This window comes from Bos javanicus, chromosome 13 (genome assembly GCF_032452875.1).
Source record: "Bos javanicus breed banteng chromosome 13, ARS-OSU_banteng_1.0, whole genome shotgun sequence".
NCBI classification, from domain to species: domain Eukaryota; kingdom Metazoa; phylum Chordata; class Mammalia; order Artiodactyla; family Bovidae; genus Bos; species Bos javanicus.
The window spans coordinates 43,604,616-43,627,436 of record NC_083880.1 but is presented as its reverse complement, the minus strand read 5'-3'; the positions used below and the strand labels follow the sequence as shown (position 1 = coordinate 43,627,436).

General features: G+C 40.2%; 1 protein-coding gene and 1 pseudogene across 3 annotated transcripts; both read right to left on the bottom strand.

Moving 5' to 3' along the window:
• Positions 1–304: 304 nt before the first annotated feature.
• Positions 305–9,260, bottom strand: LOC133259250 (dihydrodiol dehydrogenase 3-like). 3 transcript variants are annotated; one of them, XM_061436494.1, is made up of 9 exons: positions 9,124–9,260; positions 6,721–6,888; positions 6,316–6,432; positions 4,995–5,072; positions 4,453–4,575; positions 3,515–3,624; positions 2,475–2,640; positions 972–1,054; positions 305–448 (listed from the first exon to the last, which is right to left on the bottom strand). In XM_061436494.1, the coding sequence occupies exons 1-9, from the start codon at positions 9,205–9,207 to the stop codon at positions 406–408; spliced, it is 972 nt and encodes a 323-aa protein (XP_061292478.1). In that variant the 5' UTR covers positions 9,208–9,260; the 3' UTR covers positions 305–405. The 3 variants fall into 3 exon arrangements, with proteins under 3 accessions (XP_061292478.1, XP_061292479.1, XP_061292480.1); XM_061436495.1 differs by lacking the exon at positions 9,124–9,260 and adding an exon at positions 7,061–7,198; XM_061436496.1 differs by lacking the exons at positions 305–448; positions 3,515–3,624 and having other exon boundaries at positions 974–1,054.
• LOC133259252 (dihydrodiol dehydrogenase 3-like) overlaps positions 6,812–22,821 on the bottom strand; it is a 31,262-nt pseudogene continuing 15,252 nt past the window's right edge.

Sequence of the window (22,821 nt, the reverse complement as noted above, 5' to 3'; positions counted from 1 at the left end):
TAGCTTACCAAGATACTTAGGCTATGTTTCAAAAGAAGTATACAATCTGTAGAATGAAGTTTATTTGTCTTTGTAAATAAAAAAATGCACATATGTGCCTAGGAAAATTACAAGGTAAATGCACAAAAGGTAAGTATTATCGAATGGGTAAACATGACTGATCTTTATTTCCTATCCTTTCCCTTTTCTACCTAAATATTCTGTCATATATATATATTATTTCAATGACAGGAAAGAAAGAGCATTCTTACTTTAAAGTCTATGCTGTTTCATAAACTGTTTATTTTTAAAAAGAAAGGCATGGTTTCAGAAGTTCAGACACTTTATTTAAATTTCTTCATCAAGCATAAAAATATTCACCACCCCAAAGAAGTAAAGAGTTATCGAAGAACCACAGTGAGTTGATCAATATTCTTCAGAGAATGGATACTCAGGGTGACTGACACCACTGGAAGACAAAGAGATGGACTCATTTATGAAATCTGGCTTCATAATAATATAGTTATTATTAATAATAATAACTGTCTTATTTTATTCTTATATAATAACTAATTCTGTTTCCTTATGTAAAAAGAATTAACAATTAAACATGTTCACTGGTCCCTGAAAGAATAGTGGGCTGCAGGCACTGTGCCCTTTGTGTTTCCTGGCTCCCTGGGCTCTGAGAGGAGGTACACTAGGCTCAGGGATTCGGGGCACAAAGTAGTGAATTTATTCACCACAATGTCAACTGTGGGAATTTTACTGATGGGCTCTCCTGGTCCCCAATCAATTTCTGTTGATCGAGGATGGAGCCCTGAAGGAAACCTCTGGGCTGAGGTCTGCAGGAAGTACCTGGCTCACTCCTACTCTGGAAATAAGGACTGTCTTTCTAGACTTAAGCTTTTAAAAAGCTTAGTTCCCCTGCTCACCTCTCTGCTACAAAAAAAAACAAAAACAAAAACGACTGTGTTTGTGAAACAGTCACTTACATAAGAAATTCATAATATCTTTTATTTCTGTTGAGGCCATCGATTGCTTTCATGTCTTCTGGAGTCAGTTCAAAGTCAAACACCTGGAAGGAAGAAACAATCACATTAACCTCTCCCTCAGGGAGCCAGCATCCCCTGGGGACTGGAGGACTTTCCAGCTGGCTGGAGACAGAGGGGACAGGGAAGCCGTGTCTGTCCTCAGCTTCCAGTAGAACAACCTGGGACCCTTGCTGAGTTCTCACCTCTCCTTCCCACACCTTCTCCTACTCTGTCCACCTCACTAACATTACTGTGTATCAATCCCTTATCTTTCTAAGTGAATCACTTGCGACAGGAAACAAACTAAAATCTTTTTCCAAACAAACTGCTGTGGACACTCCTAACTCGATACTTGAACCTGAGCTAACATTAGACTGATTTCGTCTTCCCAACACACCCTAAGGGTGACAGCTTTCAGCTGAAGCAGCGTGGGTGGAGGCTCCCCCTTGAAAGCCTATCAGGAATCTGATTTCAAACTTACTTCTTACCTATGAATAAATCTAACAAAACCTATATGTCAGTGCCTTAGTGGAGAAGATCTCTGTGTTGAGAAAATCCCCTGGAGAAGGAAATGGCAACCAACTTCAGTATTCTTGCCTGGGGCATTGCATGGACAGAGGAGCCTGACAGACTACAGTCCATGGGGTCACAAGGAGTCACACACAACTGAAGCGACTGACACTTTAGTGGAGAAAGTTATGATAAGTGTTTAAAATGTTAAAGAACAGCAAATTATTAAAAATTAACATCACAGTCATGAAAAGAAAAGCTCAATTTTCTAAAGAAATACATTTCTCCAGAGTGATCTAGTATTTCAGTGCAGCATGATCCAAGGAGTTAAACAATATTCTTTTGTGGAAATCAGTAAAGTGATACTAAATTTTAAATAAAAGAACAGTCAAGAGCAGTCAAGACATCTTTAAAGATGAATGTACCATTCTGAGAAAGAACACTTATTTTCAATTTTAAGAACACAGTACAAAGGACTGAATAGTTAAATAGAAGAGAAGGGCCGAGGCAGTCCTAAGATGGTGGAGGAATAGGATGGGGAGACCACTTTCTCCCCTACAATCATCAAAAGGAAAGATGGAAGGCAAGAGGAAAGGAGGATGACAAAGGATGAGATGGTTGGATGGCATCACCGACTTAATTGACATGAGTTTCAGCAAGCTCCAGGATATGGTAATGGACAGGGAAGCCTGGCATGCTGAAATCCATAGGCCATAAAGGGTCAGACATGACTGGGTGACTTAATTGAACAGAACTGAACCCTCTTCAGGGAGGCCACCTCTCCTGCTGCCACAGCAGGAAAAGAAAACCATCAGGAATATACACAAGTCATTCATGCATAGGGAAGAACAGGTAATTCATCTTGACTCAAGGAAAGTCTTGAGAGACAGACAAAGAATGACCCTCATGAAGGATATTCCATAGAAGCCCTCAGCCCAGAGCCCCACTCATCACCTGTATGTTCTCTTTGATCCGCTTCTTGTTGTAACTCTTGGCCAGAACAACAACCCCACGTTGTATCTGGTAACGAAGGACAACCAGAGCTGGGGTTTGCTTGTGCTTTTTGGCAATGGCACAAAGAACTGAGTCCTCCAAGAGAACAGGGAGATTCAAGTTCACCCTAGAAGAAAATTCAGAAATCCAGAGGAGCTGAGCCTAAGTATGCAGTTTGTGAGTAGTTTTCCCAAACAGATTAAGTAGGTCCTCTCTATACCAGTGCTTCTCAAAGTGTACCAGCATCATCAGTATCACCTGGGATCTTGTCAGACATAAAAATTCCATGGCTAGCTGAAGACAAACTAAATCAGCATTTCAACTGTGTCACATCCCATTCTGTGTTTACAAAGCTCTGCAGGTTATTTGGATGCATTATTGACCTGAGACCAGGAGTGCTAAAGTCGTGGATTTTTTTTTTTTTTTTAAATTCTCAGAGGTTGTTTTTCTTCTGTAATCAAGGCCATGAACAGAGAACAGAAGGAAAAAAACAGGGATTTTTTAAAATTTTCACTTTCCTAAGTGAATAGTCCTAAGTGATAAACACTGAGTACTCTCAAAATCAGAGAAATCTATTCTGTCACCACTCTTCTTTAGATATATACAAAAATCGTTCAAGTTTAGTTTTTTCTATCATAATAGACCTGAGAATTGCATAGTATTATACCAATTTTAAACATAAGGTAAGTGAGGCTTGGAATTTCTATTTTTAGAAATGTTTTATTAGTTAATATCTATATAAATCATGACATAAGCTTGTGTTTCTGGTTTCAACTAGGGGATTATATATAGATTTTAATGCAGATATCTGTTAATGATGAGTCTACAAGCTAATACAATGTAGAAAAATGGCTGGGTGATAGGAAGATAGAAGAAAATATTCCATCTGTCCCCTCACTTCCCTTTGCTTATAAGAGTTATCTGGGTACTGTATTTTTAAATAGCTCATCAAAAATTGAATTTTAAGGAAACTCCCAGTTGTCTTCAGTAGGATTCAATACCATTCTTTTACTCGTTGGGATCCCAGAGCACCATAGGCTACAAGAACAATATCATGTGACTTGCAGAAATCCAACAGTTTGCTCTGGTTGAGATAAGGGTGACATTCCACCTGCAGAATGTCAACAGAGAAGAGTGTCAGATTATTTGAAAAGGTAATATTAATATGACAGAGGCAGATTAAAAGTTTTAAGTGCCTAAAGGAAAGGTTGCAACATTAAATGTAAAATGGAAATATCAACATCTAGAGAACAATAGAGAAAAGTGTGTTTATACAGTTAATTTTATGACAGACCATGGATGGGAGAACCAGTCCAAGTTGAGTAATCAAAAGGTGTACTCTATATTTGAGTAGATATTCCCTGGTAAATGTTTTATCTTCTGTTAGCATCACCTTGAACCTTTAACTTCACCCTCTAACCTGGATGAATTTCATCATCTCCAGCACATTTTTCTGTTCTGTGCTCCCTGTTGAGACTCATAAATGTTGAGACACCAAGACTAAGGATTCAGTCATCAGAACCCCACACAAACCCTCACCACCCATTTCAGCTGATTGGTTACTTTATTAATTTACTTCCCATTCAATGTTTTCATGGCTTCCTTCGTATACAAAGTTCATTCCAGGGCACTTTCCCGTCCAATCTTGTCATCCTTTAATCTCAGGAAAACACATCCTACCTCTAGTTCTAGGTTCTACCCACAATTTAGCAGGATGCCCTCCCTACCTTTTCCATCCAGACTACATCAGATAGATACATCAAATCTGACTACATCAGATTTGGGCTTCTATTCACACTATCCAGACAGCAACTCTACTCTCTAGAATCCTCTGTCCCACAAAGGTTGGATGAACAGGAGGGGAGGACAGACAGACATCAGGCTCCAGCGCAAGAAGGAGGTTCTGAAGAGCAGGAGGAAGAGGAGCCGAGCTGCTCACCTGGTTGCAGACTGGCTTGTACTTGAGCCCCGGCTTGTTCAGGATCTTCTCCAGCTGCTTGTGGTTGAAGTTGGATACCCCGATGGACTTGGCCAGCCCTGCATCCTTACACTTCTCCAGGGCCTGGGAGGGAGAGGTGGTGAACAGTCGTTTGAAATGAGTGATAGACCAAGAATAAATGCTGGGAAAAAAACCTGTAAAAAGTGTCTCATGTCAAGAATTTACATTGATTTTAAGAAAGGAAAAAGGAGAAGAAGGTCATGATCGAAGAAGAATTACCAACTCCTCCTTAGAAAACCCTGGAGAAGACATATCACAAGGAAGGAAAGAGATGCCTGTCTACACTGTCCCATATTCTCCTCCTCCGTTCTTTTCTATGAACATTTCAGCAATGGTTTCCTCGCCACAAACCCAGCATCCCAGCCCTTAGATTCATGAACTGCCGAGTCTGATGGTCCACAGCCCATTCTCACAGGTAGCAGAAATGAAGGAGTTTCCCCCTCTCCTGGATCCTCCTCTGTTTCTCTCCTCCCTGGACTCACCTCCCACGTGTGACAGAGATCCACCGAATCACCTATCAGTTTTCCATTTTCATCTTTTGGCAATAATTCCTCCCCTGGCTGGAACAGAGGCAGATATATTAGAGATGTGACAAAATAATTTCTCCACATTTAGCCAGGCTGCCAGGCACTAAGAATTAAACCTCTATGAGGTAGGTTTACAACTTTCTACATACTAATATTTGCAAAGTGATTTGTGTATGGAGTTGTAAGCAATGTCTTTTGAGGGAGGCTTATTCTAATCTCTTACACTTATTATATGTTGCAATAATTTTTCTATGTCCTAAAAGGGACTTCCAGTGACTTCTTGTTAATTTTTTCTGTTCCCTGTACTTGGTTCTTTTGAAATATCTCTGATCTGAGAATGGCAGTAACTTACATGCCATAGTTTCCAAAATAAAACTTGTAAACTAGACCTGGGCTAGATAATCAAATTTCCTTTACCCTTCTAGCATTAGATGCCCTAGGACAGGCATGTGAACCAGCAAGGCTCTCATTAGGATGATATGGAATGTGAAAGATCCAGATGTGCTCTCAAATGCTTATGACCCTGAGCTTTGAAATGCCCCCAAGGTCATATTTTCCACCAATGGAAAATGTTCAGTAAAAATAAAGTAATCCCCTTATAAGGGATAGAAAAAAGAGACATTTCTGAGGAGTCCTGAGAATCCTCAAAACTCTCTGTGTCTGGGACTTGCCACCTACATACTCCACTAAGTTATTTTGCATTAGATGGCTTGAGTTGATTTCTATAACTAGAAATCAAGATTTCTAAGTAAACCATTCTTAATGACTAAGTGCAGTCTACAAAGCTCATCATAAAGTCAAGCAAGACTAGACAATATCTCCCAACTCCTTATAAAGGTACAAAGTTTAGACACACCCAGAGGGAACAGCACCAAATCTGCTAACCTTGAAAGGGTGAAAGACAAGATAAACTAATCATGTTCAATATGAGGCAGTCCCATGTTCACCACAGCTGCACCAAACTCTTGGTTCATGAAATCCCCAGACACTCAGGAGTCATAATCAAGACTGTGTACAGAACTTGCCTGTTTCTACTGCCTCAAGTTTTTCTGGCAGAGAGTCTTGGATTATTAACTCCTTTGTCTGGGGGGGGGGCATGTAACAGATTTAAAGAAGCTCAGTAAAAAGATGATCACAAATGATTATTTGGGGGATTCTACTCTGGTGTAATCATCCCTTCAATCTACTAAGAAAAATCTTAATTCAACCATCCATGTAAGTTGACGCACATTCTAACACAAGATTTAAAATTGATGTGATCACACATATATCCAACCTTCATAGCCAGTGGAAAATGAATAATATAGAGATCAACATAGTCCAGGTGAAGATTTTTCAGTGACTTTTCCAAGGCTGGTCTGACCAACTCTGGTCGAAGGAAAGTGCACCAAAGCTGAAAATATTAAAAAATAGAAATTTTATTAATAAAAATTTAGGAAATTTTCTTTTGGGCTTACTGCATGGCTTATGGGATATTACTTCCCTGACACATGATGGAATGGGAGCCCATAATAGTAATGTGCCAAGTCTTAAACACTGAACACCAGGGATTTCTAATACCTTAAGACTATACTAAGAAGCATAGTTCACCAATCAATTCTTCACCAAACATGATCCTATTATATAATAGTGACCTGGGCACACTCACTAGTACACACATTCAACACACAACATGCAGCACCTTTGAAGTGTAGAATATGTCTTCTCTCTTCACAGTGCCATCTGCAATCTTGCTTCGAATGGCCTGGCCAATGTGCTCTTCATTTTGGTACACATGAGCACAGTCAATATGGCGGAACCCAACCTCTATAGCAAATTTGGTGACTTCCAGAGCTTCACTCTTAGGAACCTACATAAGCAACAAAGGTAGAAGTTGAATACCCACATGATTAAGAGATTGCTAGCGCAAGCTTTGATCTTCCAAAGAATCAACTTTTCTTCATATCTTTGATTAGTTCTGGTCTGGTGCTGAACCCATGACAGTTTCCCTGAACATTCCTGGTCAGATTTTAAATACCCACCCAGTAACCCTTACATCCCAAATGATCCATGGTCGATCACAGGCATCAGAGGACCCCAAGACCACGTCCAGGTTCAGTGGACCCAAAGGACTCAGCATTAAGTTGTAGTAATGAATGTGATTTATACTATAAGATTCTTGAAGCAAAATAAAAAAGGTATAAGGTACATGGTAAAGACATTAACTACAGGAGATAGTGAGAGACAGGGAGCCTGGACTGTTGTAATCCATAGGATCACAAAGAGTCAGACATGACTTAGTAACTGAAAAACTAAATAACAAAAAGCATCAAGAAGCAAGGTGAAAGCTTCTAAGACCACTGTCTACCAGTAAAGCTACATGGAATACACCAAATATAAACTGTATCTATTCAAGGTATAAAAAGTGATGTTCTCATATAAGCGTTCATTGTTGATGATCACTAAAATCAAGCTATTTAGCAGATCACTCATTTCACTTACCTTACTTTAGGGGGTTTATAAGAAAACTTCAGATCTAATCTCTACAAAATCTCAGGGTATCACCCATTATTTATAACTATAGTCACGGTGCTGTGCATCAGGTCACCAACTTATTCATTGTATCACTGAAGGTCTAGACTGTTGACAAACATCTTTCCATTTTTTCACAGATTTATCTCCAGCTTTTGGTCTTCATTTCTCTACTCTCTGTTTCTATAAGTTCCACTATTTTAGATTCCACCTACAAAGAGACTTCTTGGTGGCTCAGACAGTAAAGTGTCTGCCTAAAATGAAGGAGACCCAGGTTTGATCCCTGGGTCAAGAAGATCTCCTGGAGAAGGAAATGGCAACCCACTCCAGTGTTCTTGCCTGGAAAATCCCACGGACAGAGGAGCCTGGTAGGCTACAGTCCATTGGGTCGCAAAGAGTCGGACACGACTGAGCGATTTCACTTTCACTTTTCACAAAGACATCATGTAGTATTTGTCTTTTTATTTCTGGCTTACTTCACCTAGCTAAACTTCTCCCAGTTCACCTGTGTAATTTCAAATGGCAGTATTAACTTTGTTTAAAATGCTGAATAATATTCTTTTTCTTTTTCATGTGTCAGAATCTTTTCTATTTCAAGGAGGTAGATAATTGGTGCAACTGCTCTCTGTTGGGTTCAGTCCTGGTCTTTCTTAAACACTTGGGTATTCAGGGATATACTAGGAATGGACCAGTAAACTTTAGTACTAGCCTGGACACTTTACTCCCTGCACCCTACTTGGCACTAAAATGTCCTGTCTTCTCTTTCCAAAATGCCTCTGAATATTTCCTTCTGTTCTCCAAATGATAAAAGTGAGACCCAAAGTTTCAGGGTCAGAATTTGTCACAACTACATTCTCTAAAGACAAGATGGACAGCAAACTTTCTGGCTTCAGGTCTAGAGATTTGTCTGCTAGTCCCTTTTCTGTCCAAGCACTGAAAACTACACTTTAATAAAAAGACATTACAACACCCAAGGGATGCATTACACAACATGGCCTGTAAGATGGTAGCTTATCCCCTCAAGTGACACCATATTTTCCATTAGAAGAAGTTTCCAAGGAGCAACTGAAGTACAAGGCAAAACACAACTGGAGTGTCTTGCCTGGCACCTACAAGGCACCCCACAGTAGAGAAGCAGTTCTCTCCCATTAGTTCCTATTCGCCTCATCCTTAGGAACTTCCACCTCAAATACTTCTCTGGGTCACATCATTTTTGAAGGAGGTAAGAGTTCTGTAACTAATGAAATACACAGAGAGACCAGCCATTGCAATCGCCCTCAAAGCAAAGCAGTTGACAGTCAGTGATCTTGACAGCCGAGTCTCACCTCTTGTGCCAAGCTGGGAAAGAGACAGAAACTGGAGGGAAACCCAGAGTAATCTGCAGGTGAGCACAGCCTCAGACCCTGATGCAAAGTGAAAACTGGATACTCTCTCTCTTTTCACAGGACATGGTTCTAGCCTGGTTAGTGGCTAGAGGAGCTAGCCAGGTGCTCAGTGCTTGACAACCCAAGTCCCTTCCACTCATGTTACATCCACTACTATTTATATCTCAACCCCAAACCACCTCTGTCACCTCTTTAGCTTCAGCGGTGCCAAATCCCAGGACAGGAATGAAGTGGCCATCATTAAGCTTCACTCTCTGGCCTTTGGGATCCATTACCTGTTTCACCTCTGAATGAGCAGACTGATCTTTTCTTCTGCCTTCACAGGCTATAAATAACAGGAAGTTAACGCCCCAGCTGACTGTCCAATGTTAGCAGATACATTGGAGGAGCAGAGGATTAAACCAATGCCCAGAGAGTAAGAAGAGAAATGAAGCCAATTACTTTGGTAGTTTATTTTTTAATCAGAATAACTTCAGTTATATAATCATGAAATGTGCCAAACAATTATTGGCCAAATGTTACACAGAAACCTCCACATACCAGTCATTTCACTTTTCTAATTATGGAGCCCACTTTTGATGAAACATCAATTGAAACACGTATTTCATAGTATAGGAAGGCACACTAATCACACAATTAAGAAGTGTTGATTATTAAGCATTTTCCAAAATATAATCTCTTAATAGAGAATCGAAATGTGAAACAAACCAAATTTGCCTTTTAAATTTTCCAGCAGCAAAATTATTTTGCTTTATACACCTATGGTGGTCAAGGTATAGTCAGTAAGTCATGTCCCACTCTTTTACAACCCCATGGCCTGTACCCTGCCAGGCTCCAGAGTTCATGGAATTTCCCAGCTAGAATACTAGAGTGGGTTGCCATTCCCTACACTACAGTATCTTCCTGATCCAAGGATCAAAGCCAAGTTTCTTGAGTCACTTACATTGGCAGGCGATTTCTTACCACTGGGCCACCTGAGAAGCCCTTACAGACCTGACTAGGGTGAAATTCTGAAAAGGATACCAAAACCAGGCATTTTGGCCAAGTGTTTATTGATGTCAATTATTAACAGTTTTTGGATACCATGTGCAGGTTCAAACAGACTCTTGAGTGTTTATACCTTGAACTAAGTTACACAACTTTTTAGGGTACTCTTATAATGTAACCAATACATATTTTACACAGTTTGTTATCATGCTAAACATTATTCATAAAAGAAAAACCGATAAACAACTGAAATTGCAACAAATTTAGGAAGAGTAAGGGAAACGATGATGCACTGGTACAAGCAAATGTTGTGAAGGAAAATTCATTTTAACACATAGAGTGATGTCAGCAAAATAGTGAGCTAGGAGGAGTGAAGTCTCCCTTGCAAAGGGAAGTATGGAAAAAGAAAGCAGTTGGAAAATGTCGTAGGAGTTCTGGGAACCAGTCAAAAAAACATCTACAGCAACAAAGTGAACGTACAACTAGGGAAGAGCCAAAAGACTGGAAGGATATTTCTGTATGTTTTTATTCACACTCACCTCTCCCCTGACTTGAGCAGGGCCATCTTGATCTGTAAAGGGTGGTGGTGCAGCACCCCGCTGCCTCCCTCAAAGCAGACTCATTGCAGAAATCCTTATGTGCAATATTCTCCACTACTTGGAGTTTGCCAGGAAAATGGTGTCCGTTTCACTTAACTCTGAGCTTGAACTGAAGAGCAGCTGGAGTGGCTCATTACACCTGCAGGGGGAATAGATATGCATGGGGCCAGGGCCAGGGACTAAGGGTAGAGACACACATAAGACCATGTAAAGCCCTGATAGAATTGGGGTGTGGATTTGGGGTATAGTAAGGCATTCAAAAACAATCATAAATTTCCCAGAATCAGAAAGCCACTCATGGGCCAGGTAAGTTGTGACTCAGAAATGACCTGAGTTTCCCTTAGATTCCTGTTGGGCTGACCCCAGAACAGGGACATACCACATCAGCTAGTGAAGGACAAACTGGATGTGGTACAAATATGCAAACAGTGGGTGTGCTGTACTTGTTCAAGTACCCAGTCATGAACACACAGAGGGAGAGAGAGAAAAGGCGTACAGTAAGGAAAGGTGAAACAACAAAGCTAAAAAAAGAGACAGAGAGGGAAAAAAGAGAGAAAAACATGAGCCATGAAACTGTTTTGTTACTGTTTAGTCGCTAAGTCAAGACCCCTCTATTGTGACCCCATGGACCCCACAGGTTTCTCTGTCCATGGTATTCTCATGCAACCCGTATCTCCTGCACTGTCAGACAGATTCTTTACCACTGCCCTACCAGAAAAGCCTGATCCATGAAAGGAAGAAAAGAAATCAGCACCAACTCTTCCTGAACAATCACAGGGGCCACACTTAGAGCATAGTGAGTATCACACACTGTCCTGGGGAGGAGCTCCAGGTGGGCAAGAGGACGCTGAGCTCAGCTCCCCCAGAAGCACATTAGCGGGTCCCATCTCTTGAAAACACACAACACAAGCAGGAAGACTCCTCCACACCAAGGCTGTAAAGAACCATCCCCATGGAGCTGGGTGGGAAAGGAAGAGAAGCCTGCAGACCAGGACTGAGCCCACAAGAGGGCCCCAGATGAGAAGGGGGGACAGGGACTCAGAGGTCCTCCCTGGAGAGACCCGTGCACACCACACACTGGGCACTGCAGCCCTGGGACGACCCCGTGAGGTCGCAGCCCCACAGCTATTGTGAACCCAGGTGGACGCACAGGAGGCCTGGGAACCTGACTCCTCTCCTGAGACACACACCCGCTTATGCCCCTGGAACAGGCTAAGGAGGCAGCTGGACATTGTTCAGGACTTGGCCAGTTTACTGGGCAGCCCGTGTGCCCCCCAGCCCACAGATGCCCCCTCAGGGCCTCTGGATCCCGTTTACTCCCCCCAGGGTGAGGGCCACCCATGCTGGGCAGAGTGGGCAGTGTAGGGTACAGAGCCAGCTCAGACAGGCAGGACATTTGGACAGGCCAATGTGGCCATCAGCTATCAGAGAGTGCCCCGAGGACCAGTGGTTCTGGAAGTATCCTTCTCCATTTCCCTCACAGTAAAGTCCTTTAAAAGCCTATGTGACAATGACCCCCTGCCCCATAGGCTCTCTGACTTGTTTTCAGCCCCTGTCTCCCCACCTCACTAAACTCACACACATGAGCAGACTTTCTGGCCCTTAAATGTTCCATGAACACTCTTCCTTCCTGGAATAAGCATTTTCTGTTCCAGAGAAATGCAGGAACCACTGTCTCTATTTTCAAGGCTCTTTTGTAGAAATGAAAAGTTGTGTGAGATGAAGGGTGTTGATGTCTCTGCCTAATAGACATACAGAAATGCAAGATGTTATGCAGAACTATCTCAACAGACACATACCCATTTCTAACAGCTAAATTCTCCTGATGCCATTCACAGACTCATTCTCCATGAGACCAAAAGCTCAAGAATTTATTTCACTCATTGACATTTGTTGATGAAACAATGTCTTTCTGAAGAATATTCAATAAAGTTTTGCTGAATGACCAATGAACAAACTCAAAATATGTAAGAATTCATCAAAATGCTAAGCATGGGCAGACAATTAAGAAATTATATAAATGAGTAAAATGTGCTACTTTATAGGAAGCAAAATGCAACACCTTATTTTTTAAAATCATTCTTTTAGCTTACCGAGATACTTATGCTAAGTTTCAAAAGAAGTATACAACCTGTCGATTGAAGTTGATTTGTCTTTGTAAGTAAACAAATGCACATATTTGTCTAGGAAAACCACAAGGTAAATATACCAAAGGTAAGTATTTTTAAATGGGTAAACACAACTGATCTTTATTTTCTATCTTGTCCCTTCTATTTTCCAAATTTTCTACAATTTGGAGGTATTACTTTAATGATCAGAAACAAGAGTCTTACTTGAAGTCTTTATTGTTTCATAAACTTTTTATTTTTAAAAAAGGAAAGGCAAGCTTTCAAAAGTTCAGACACTTCATTTAAGTACCTCCAGCAAGTACAAAAGTGATGCAAGAAATTCTTGAAGAGTCTCAGTGAGAGTTGAGAGTCAATATTCTTCAGAGAATGGATACTCAGGGTGACCAAGACCACTGAGAGAGAAGGAGAAGGATTCATTTATTAAATCAGTCATGTTGTCATAGAGCATTACTCTATGATGCGGTCAGGATGGGCTAAAACTCTAAATCTACAAACATATCCCTCGTTCTCCCCCAACAGGCACACATGCGGTGTCTGCTCCATGTGCACACGGCACCTGCAGGTCCAGTCCCAACATCCACATGTGATATTCACTCCACAGTGACAGGTAGTTTGACTCGTTACAATTTATATGAGACCACAAGACCTGGCAGTAACTGTAGTGACCATCTTAGACACAGGTGAAACTTCTGCCCCTAGATGATGAAAAGGTGCCCAGTGAACAAATTAGCTGCCCTTTTTCATACACCCATGGATAAGCAAGTGAACACTCCATAAATGCAGAGGGCCTGCATTAAGGAACTTGTCTTCTATTGGAGAGCTACCACAAGCACCTGAATAATCACATAGCTCAGAGAAGGAATATTCCTTTTTTAATTTATAATATATTAAAACACTTGTTACTCAGAAATTAGTATTACTGCTGTTTTCCTTTTTTTTTTCCATCTTTTTACTTTTCTTTCTGAACTTGTCCTTTTCAATTCATTAAAAAGTGCACTCTGAGCGATTCCAAGTTCCAGGAGCTGTGCTGCTGACCTGAGCCCACAAAGATGAGTAAATCTAGGCATTCACAGACTAATGAAGAACATAGAATTATACTTAAGAGCTCCTACGTACAGAAAAATAACCTTCCACATTTTTTCTTTCATCATGGCTTTTTCTCAGAAGCATGATACAGCTTACAAGCAATAGGGAGAGTTTTGAGATCCTTCATTGGAAAAAAAAAAAAAAAAGCTTCATTTTACCAATAATTTGTATTCATTTCTCTCTAAACTCCCTTCCAGCTTCTCCTTGTTTGATCAGTCATCTGTCTCTTCAGTCTTGACATCTTCCTGCAGTAATTAGGCAGCTGGAATCCCATGTTAGTGACTAAGTCAAAGTACAGGAGATAGGGACTCCACAGTGGATGGATCACTGATGAACAAATACAACACAGGTGTGAGTCTTTTCTCAAGAAAGCAGGAGAGAGGAGGAGCTAAGATGGCGGAGGAGTAGGACGGGGAGAACACTTTCTCCCCCACAAATTCATCAAAAGAACATTTAAATGCCGAGTAAATTCCACAAAACAACTTCTGAATGCCAGCAGAGGACATCAGGCACCCAGAAAAGCAACCCAAGTCTTCGAAAGGAGATAGGGAAAAATATAAAAGACAAAAAAAAGGGACAAAAGAGGGAGGGACGGAGTTCCGTCCCGGGAAGGGAGTCTTAAAAAGAGAGAAGTTTCCAAACACCAGGAAACCTTCTCACTGCCGAATCTGTGCCGAGCCTTGGAAGCACAGAGGGCAACATAACAGGGAGGAAAAATAAATAATTAAAACCCGCACATTGAGAGCCCTACGGTAACTCCCCCAGCGGAGAAGCAGCGCAGATGCCTGCATACGCCATTAGCAAGCAGGGGCTGGGCAGGGAGGCGCGGCACGGGCTGCATCGCAAGAATCTGGCCTGAATACCCCGAGCACTATCTGAGCGAAATAATTTGGGCTAGCAAACCAGACTGTGGGATATCTACCACGCAAAAAGCCAGCCCTAACCTATGACACCGCCAGGCCCGCGCACGGAATAAAGGACTGAACAGAGATAGCCGGCGGCAGACCATCCCCCTCCGGTGATAGGCAGCCAGAGCTGGAAGGGGACAATCGCAGCCCCAGAGAGACATTATCTATAAAACTGTAAGCAGGCTTCTTTGCTAACTAAAACTTCTTGGGGGTCTGGACGGTCAACATCTGCCTGAGAAGGTGTGCCGGTGCACAACTAGATAACCGAGCGGCGGGGAGGCAATAAGTCGCAGCAATCGCGCGCGCAAAACACCTCATTACCTGAGCTGCTCAGATCTGGGAAGGGCACAAAACATAGGCCCAACCGAGAGTCTGCGCCTCTGAGGACTACCCGAGTGCCTGAACCTGAGCGGCTTGGACCTGGGAAGTACAGGCAGCCCAGGACCGGCCGCAGATGGTTCGCGGCGGAGCAACCTAGAGCCTGAGCAGCGTGGGCAGAGAGGCTACATGCGCTGTGAACGGGGGGCAGACCCAGTGTGGCTGAGGCACTGCGAGCACACGCCAGTGTTATTTGTTTGCAGCATCCCTCCCTACCTCCCCTCAGTGCGACTGAACAAGTGAGCCTATAAAAATATATATATATATATATATTAAGTCCTCTATTATTCCTTTAATTTCCACTTTTATAACCGATTACTTTGCAAAAAAAAAAAAAAAAAAGACCCTATTTTTTTTAAAGCAAACTTCATATATATATATTTTTTAATAATTTTTTGACCTTTTTTTTTCTTTTTCTTTCTTTTCTTTAACATTGTATTTTTGAAATTCCAAACTATACTCTAGATTTTTAATTTTAGCTTTTTAGTATTTGTTATCAATTTTGTACCTATAGTTTGTTTTTGTTTTTGTTTTTATATAATTTCTGTGACCCTTTTTAATTTTTTTTTCTTTTTCTCTGTTTCTTTCTCTTCTTCTTTTAAATAACATTGTATATCTGAAATTCCAAACTCTATTCTAGATTTTTAATTTATGCTTTTTGGTATTTGTTATCAATTTTGTACCTGTATTTTTTTTATATAATTTATGCGAGCTTGTTTGTTCTTTTTTGTTTTTTTCTCTCTCTCTCTTTTTCTTCTTCTTTTTTTAACATTGTATTTTTGAAATTCTAAACTCTACTCTAGATTTTTAACTTTTGCTTTTTGGTATTAGTTATCAATTTTGTACCTATATTTTCTTTATAATTTTTGCGACCTTGTTTGTTTTTGTTTGTTTGTTTTTTCTCTCTTTCTTTTCCTTCTTCTTTTCTTTAACATCATATTTTTGAAATTCCAAACTCTACTCTAGATTTAAAATTTTTGCTTTTATGTATTGTTACCAATTTTATACCTTTAAGAACCCAATCTTCAGTACCCATTTTTCACTAGGGAGCGAGATTACTGGCTTAACTGCCCTTTGGACTCTCCTTTTTCTCCACTAGGTCGCCTGTGTCTCCTCCCTAACCCCTCTCTACTCTACCCAACTCTGTGAATTTCTGTGTGTTCCAGATGGTGGAGAACACTTAAGGAACTGATTACTGGCTGGATCTGTCTCCCTCCTTTTCATTCCCCCCATTTATCCTCCTGGCCACCTCTGCCACCTTCTTCCTTCTTCTCTTCTCTGTATAACTCTGTGAACAACTCTGAGCGGTCCAGTTGTGGAGTGCACATAAGGAAGAGATTACCGAATAGCCCACTCTCTCCTCTATTGATTCCACCTCATCTCATTTGGGTCACCTCTAACTCCCTCCTCACTCTTCTCTTCTCCATATAACCCTGTAAACCTCTCTGGGCGAAACAAGTTTCAGGGCAAGACATACCAAGCAAATTCTCCAGCAGCAAGGAACACAGCCCTGAGCTCCAAGATACAGGCAGCCCAAAGTCACCCCAAAACCATAGACATCCCATAACTCATTACTGGACATTTCATTGCACTCCAGAGAGAAGAAATACAGCTCCACTCACCAGAACACCGACACAAGCTTCCCTAACCAGGAAACCTTGACAAGCCACCTGTACAAACCCACACAGAGCGAGGAAACACCACAAGAAAGAGAACTCCACAAACTGCCAGAATACAGACAGGACACCCCAAACTCAGCAATTTAAACCTGATGAAGAGACAGAGGAATACCCAGCAGATGAAGGAACAGGATAAATGCCCACCAAACCAAACAAAAGAGGAAGAGTTAGGGAATCTACCTGATAAAGAATTCCAAATAATGATAGTGAAATTGATCCAAAATCTTGAAATCAAAATGGAATCACAGATAAATAGCTTGGAGACAAAGATTGAGAAGATGCAAGAAAGGTTTAACAAGGACCTAAAAGAAAGAAAAGAGAGTCAATATAAAGTGAATAATGCAATAAATGAAATTAAAAACACTCTGGAGGCAACAAATAGTAGAATAACAGAGGCAGAAGATAGGATTAGTGAATTAGAAGATAGAATGGTAGAAATAAATGAATCAGAGAGGATAAAAGAAAAACAAATTAAAAGAAATGAGGACAATCTCAGAGACCTCCAGGACAATATTAAATGCTACAACATTCGAATCATAGGGGTCCCAGAAGAAGAAGACAAAAAGAAAGACCATGAGAAAATACTTGAGGAGATAATAGTTGAAAACTTCCCTAAAATGGGGAAAGAAATAATCACCCAAGTCCAAGAAACCCAGAGAGTCCGAAACAGGATAAACCCAAGGCGAAACACCCCAAGACACATATTAATCAAATTAACAAAGATCAAACACAAAGAACAAATATTAAAAGCAGCAAGGGAAAAACAACAAATAACACACAAGGGAATTCCCATTAGGATAACAGCTGATCTTTCAATAGAAACTCTTCAAGCCAGGAGGGAATGGCAAGACATACTTAAAGTGATGAAAGAAAATAACCTACAGCCCAGATTATTGTACCCAGCAAGGATCTCATTCAAATATGAAGGAGAAATCAAAAGCTTTGCAGACAAGCAAAAGCTGAGAGAATTCAGCACCATCAAACCAGCTCTCCAACAAATACTAAAGGATATTCTGTAGACAGGAAACACAAAAACAGTGTATAAACTCGAACCCAAAATAATAAAGTAAATGGCAATGGGATCATATTTATCAGTAATTACCTTAAACGTAAATGGGTTGAATGCCCCAACCAAAAGACAAAGACTGGCTGAATGGATACAAAAACAAGACCCCTACATATGTTGTCTACAAGAGACCCACCTCAAAACAGGGGACACATACAGACTGAAAGTGAAGGGCTGGAAAAAGATTTTCCATGCAAATAGGGACCAAAAGAAAGCAGGAGTAGCAATACTTATATCAGATAAAATAGACTTTAAAACAAAGGCTGTGAAAGGAGACAAAGATGGTCACTACATAATGATCAAAGGATCAATCCAAGAAGAAGATATAACAATTATAAATATATATGCACCCAACACGGGAGCGCCGCAATATGTAAGACAAATGTTAACAAGTATGAAAGGAGAAATTAACAATAACACAATAATAGTGGGAGACTTTAATACCCCACTCACACCTATGGATAGATCAACTAAACAGAAAATTAACAAGGAAACACAAACGTTAAACGATACAATAGACCAGTTAGACTTAATTGATATCTATAGGACATTTCATCCCCAAACAATGAATTTCACCTTTTTCTCAAGCGCACATGGAACCTTCTCCAGGATAGATCACATCCTGGGCCATAAATCTAGCCTTGGTAAATTCAAAAAAATTGAAATCATTCCGAGCATCTTTTCTGACCACAATGCAGTAAGATTAGATCTCAATTACAGGAGAAAAGCTATCAAAAATTCCAACATATGGAGGATGAACAACACCCTGCTGAATAACCAACAAATCACAGAAGAAATCAAAAAAGAAATCAAAATTTGCATAGAAACTAATGAAAATGAAAACACAACAACTCAAAACCTGTGGGACACTTTAAAAGCAGTCCTAAGGGGAAAGTTCATAGCAAAACAGGCATACCTAAAGAAACAAGAAAAAAATCAAATAAATAACCTAACCCTACACCTAAAGCAACTAGAAAAGGAAGAAATGAAGAACCCCAGGGTTAGTAGAAGGAAAGAAATCTTAAAAATTAGGGCAGAAATAAATGCAAAAGAAACAAAAGAGACCATAGCAAAAATTAAAAAAGCCAAAAGCTGGTTCTTTGAAAAGATAAATAAAATTGACAAACCATTAGCCAGACTCATCAAGAAACAAAGGGAGAAAAATCAAATCAATAAAATTAGAAATGAAAATGGAGAGATCACAACAGACAACACAGAAATACAAAGGATCATAAGAGACTACTACAACAATTATATGCCAATAAAATGGACAACGTGGAAGAAATGGACAAATTCTTAGAAAAGTACAACTTCCCAAAACTGGACCAGGAAGAAATAGAAAATCTTAACAGACCCATCACAAGCATGGAAATTGAAACTGTAATCAAAAATCTTCCAGCAAACAAAAGCCCAGGTCCAGATGGCTTCACAGTTGAATTCTATCAAAAATTTAGAGAAGAGCTAACACCTATCCTGCTCAAACTCTTCCAGAAAATTGCAGAGGAAGGTAAACTTCCAAACTCATTCTATGAGGCCACCATCACCCTAATACCAAAACCTGACAAAGATCCCACAAAAAAAGAAAACTACAGGCCAATATCACTGATGAACATAGATGCAAAAATCCTTAACAAAATTCTAGCAATCAGAATCCAACAACACATTAAAAAGATCATACACCATGACCAAGTGGGCTTTATCCCAGGGATGCAAGGATTCTTCAATATCCGCAAATCAATCAATGTTATACACCACATTAACAAATTGAAAAACAAAAACCATATGATTATCTCAATAGATGCAGAGAAAGCCTTTGACAAAATTCAACATCCATTTATGATAAGAACTCTCCAGAAAGCAGGAATAGAAGGAACATACCTCAACATAATAAAAGCTATATATGACAAACCCACAGCAAACATTATCCTCAATGGTGAAAAATTGAAAGCATTTCCTCTAAAGTCAGGAACAAGACAAGGGTGCCCACTTTCACCATTACTATTCAACATAGTTTTGGAAGTTTTGGCCACAGCAATCAGAGCAGAAAAAGAAATAAAAGGAATCCAAATTGGAAAAGAAGAAGTAAAACTCTCACTGTTTGCAGATGACATGATCCTTTACATAGAAAACCCTAAAGACTCCACCAGAAAATTACTAGAACTAATCAATGATTATAGTAAAGTTTCAGGATATAAAATCAACACACAGAAATCCCTTGCATTCCTATACACTAATAATGAGAAAACTGAAAGAGAAATTAAGGAAACAATTCCATTCACCATTGCAACGGAAAGAATAAAATACTTAGGAATATATCTACCTAAAGAAACTAAAGACCTATATATAGAAAACTATAAAACACTGGTGAAAGAAATCAAAGAGGACACTAATAGATGGAGAAATATACCATGTTCATGGATTGGAAGAATCAATATAGTGAAAATGAGTATACTACCCAAAGCAATTTATAGATTCAATGCAATCCCTATCAAGCTACCAACGGTATTCTTCACAGAGCTAGGACAAATAATTTCACAATTTGTATGGAAATACAAAAAACCTCGAATAGCCAAAGCTATCTTGAGAAAGAAGAATGGAACTGGAGGAATCAACCTACCTGACTTCAGGCTCTATTACAAAGCCACAGTTATCAAGACAGTATGGTACTGGCACAAAGACAGAAATATTGATCAATGGAACAAAATAGAAAGCCCAGAGATAAATACACACACATATGGACACCTTATCTTTGACAAAGGAGGCAAGAATATACAATGGATTAAAGACAATCTCTTTAACAAGTGGTGCTGGGAAAACTAGTCAACCACTTGTAAAAGAATGAAACTAGACACTTTCTAACACCATACACAAAAATAAACTCAAAATGGATTAAAGATCTCAACGTAAGACCAGAAACTATAAAACTCCTAGAGGAGAACATAGGCAAAACACTCTCCGACATACATCACAGCAGGGTCCTCTATGACCCACCTCCCAGAATATTGGAAATAAAAGCAAAAATAAACAAATGGGACCTAATTAAACTTAAAAGCTTCTGCACAACAAAGGAAACTACTAGCAAGGTGAAAAGGCAGCCTTCAGAATGGGAGAAAATAATAGCAAATGAAGCAACGGACAAACAACTAATCTCAAAAATACACAAGCAACTCCTATAGCTCAACTCCAGAAAAATAAATAACCCAATCAAAAAATGGGCCAAAGAACTAAATAGACATTTCTCCAAAGAAGACATACAGATGGCTAACAAACACATGAAAAGATGCTCAACATCACTCATTATCAGAGAAATGCAAATCAAAACCACTATGAGGTACCATTTCACGCCAGTCAGAATGGCTGCAATCCATAAGTCTACAAGCAATAAATGCTGGAGAGGGTGTGGAGAAAAGGGAACTCTATTACACTGTTGGTGGGAATGCAAACTAGTACAGCCACTATGGACAACAGTGTGGAGACTCCTTAAAAAACTGGAAATAGAACTGCCTTATGATCCAGCAATCCCACTGCTGGGCATACACACTGAAGAAACCAGAAGGGAAAGAGACACGTGTACCCCAGTGTTCATCGCAGCACTGTTTATAATAGCCAGGACATGGAAGCAACCTAGATGCCCATCAGCAGATGAATGGATAAGAAAGCTGTGGTACATATACACAATGGAGTATTACTCAGCCATTAAAAAGAGTACATTTGAATCAGTTCTAATGAGGTGGATGAAACTGGAACCTATTATACAGAGTGAAGTAAGCCAGAAAGAAAAACACCAATACAGTATACTAACGCATATATATGGAATTTAGAAAGATGGTAACAATAACCCTGTGTACGAGACAGCAAAAGAGACATCGATGTATAGATCAGTCTTATGGACTCTGTGGGAGAGGGAGAGGGTGGGGAGATTTGGGAGAATAGCATTGAAACATGTATAATATCTTGTATGAAACGAGTCGCCAGTCCAGGTTCGATGCACGGTACTGGATGCTTGGGGCTGGTGCACTGTGACGACCCAGAGGGAGGGTAGGGGAGGGAGGAGGGAGGAGGGTTCAGGATGGGGAACGCGGGTATACCTGTGGTGGATTCATTTCGATATTTGGCAAAACTAATACAATATTGTAAAGTTTAAAAATAAAATAAAATAAAATAAAAAAATAAAGCAGAAGACCCAGATGATCTTACCTGGGTGTGTCCTGCTAAGGACACAGCAGTCACTCACTGGAGGGTCAGTTAAGCTCATGATCTACTGGTAATTCAGCTTTGTGAGATAACAAGGATGAGGATGTGGGAGTTGTAACAGGGAAGAAAGGCCAATGAGGAAACCAAATTGAAAGAAATGGATGATGTGTTGGAGAAAAAATGCCCATTAGGGAGAAAATCCACCAGAAACTTAGGGGACAGGGTGGAATGCAGGCCCCCTGTGACTTCGTAGCACAGATGCACATTGGATTTCATGAGACCATCCTTCATAAAAAATATCAACAATACATTTTGTAATTTTGTTAGGCATAATATGAATGCCTTCTTCCCAGGTTGCTCAGTGGTTAAGGATCCACCTGTCAAGCAGGAGACCCAGGTTCGGCCCCTAGGGTAGCAAGATCCATTGGAGAATGAAATGACAATCCACTCCAGTACTATTGCCCGGGAAATCCCAAGTACAGAGGAGCCTGTTGGGCTATAGAGCATGGGATGGTAGACAGTTATACAGGACTTAGAGATTAAACAACAACAACAAAACATGAATGTAATGCATGATAGATTCATTATTATATAGTTATTATTAATATAATTATTTTCCCCTGATGTAAAAAGAATTAAAGATGAAACATGTTCACAAGTCCCTGAAAGAATACTGGGCTGCAGACACTGTGCCCTCTGTTTGCTGAGTCTCTCGGCCCTGAGAGGAGGTGCACCAGGCACAGGGGTCAGGGGCACAAAGTAGTGAATTCACATGATGTGAACTTGGGATTTTATTGATATGCTGTCCTGGGCTCCAGCCACATTTTGGTTGGTCAGAGATGAACCCCTAGAGGAAACCT

Bases quoted from the DNA above. Each gene is read 5' to 3' on its own strand.
- LOC133259250 (XM_061436494.1), bottom strand. From the start codon at position 9,207: ATGGATCCCAAAGGCCAGAGAGTGAAGCTTAATGATGGCCACTTCATT. The intron at 5,073-6,315 runs GTTGGATATATG...CCTCTGTTCCAG, and splicing joins ATTTTCCACTGGCTATGAAG to CCAGGGGAGGAATTATTGCC. The intron at 1,055-2,474 runs GTGATGAGTGGG...TCTTCCTTCCAG, and splicing joins GGATCAAAGAGAACATACAG to GTGTTTGACTTTGAACTGAC.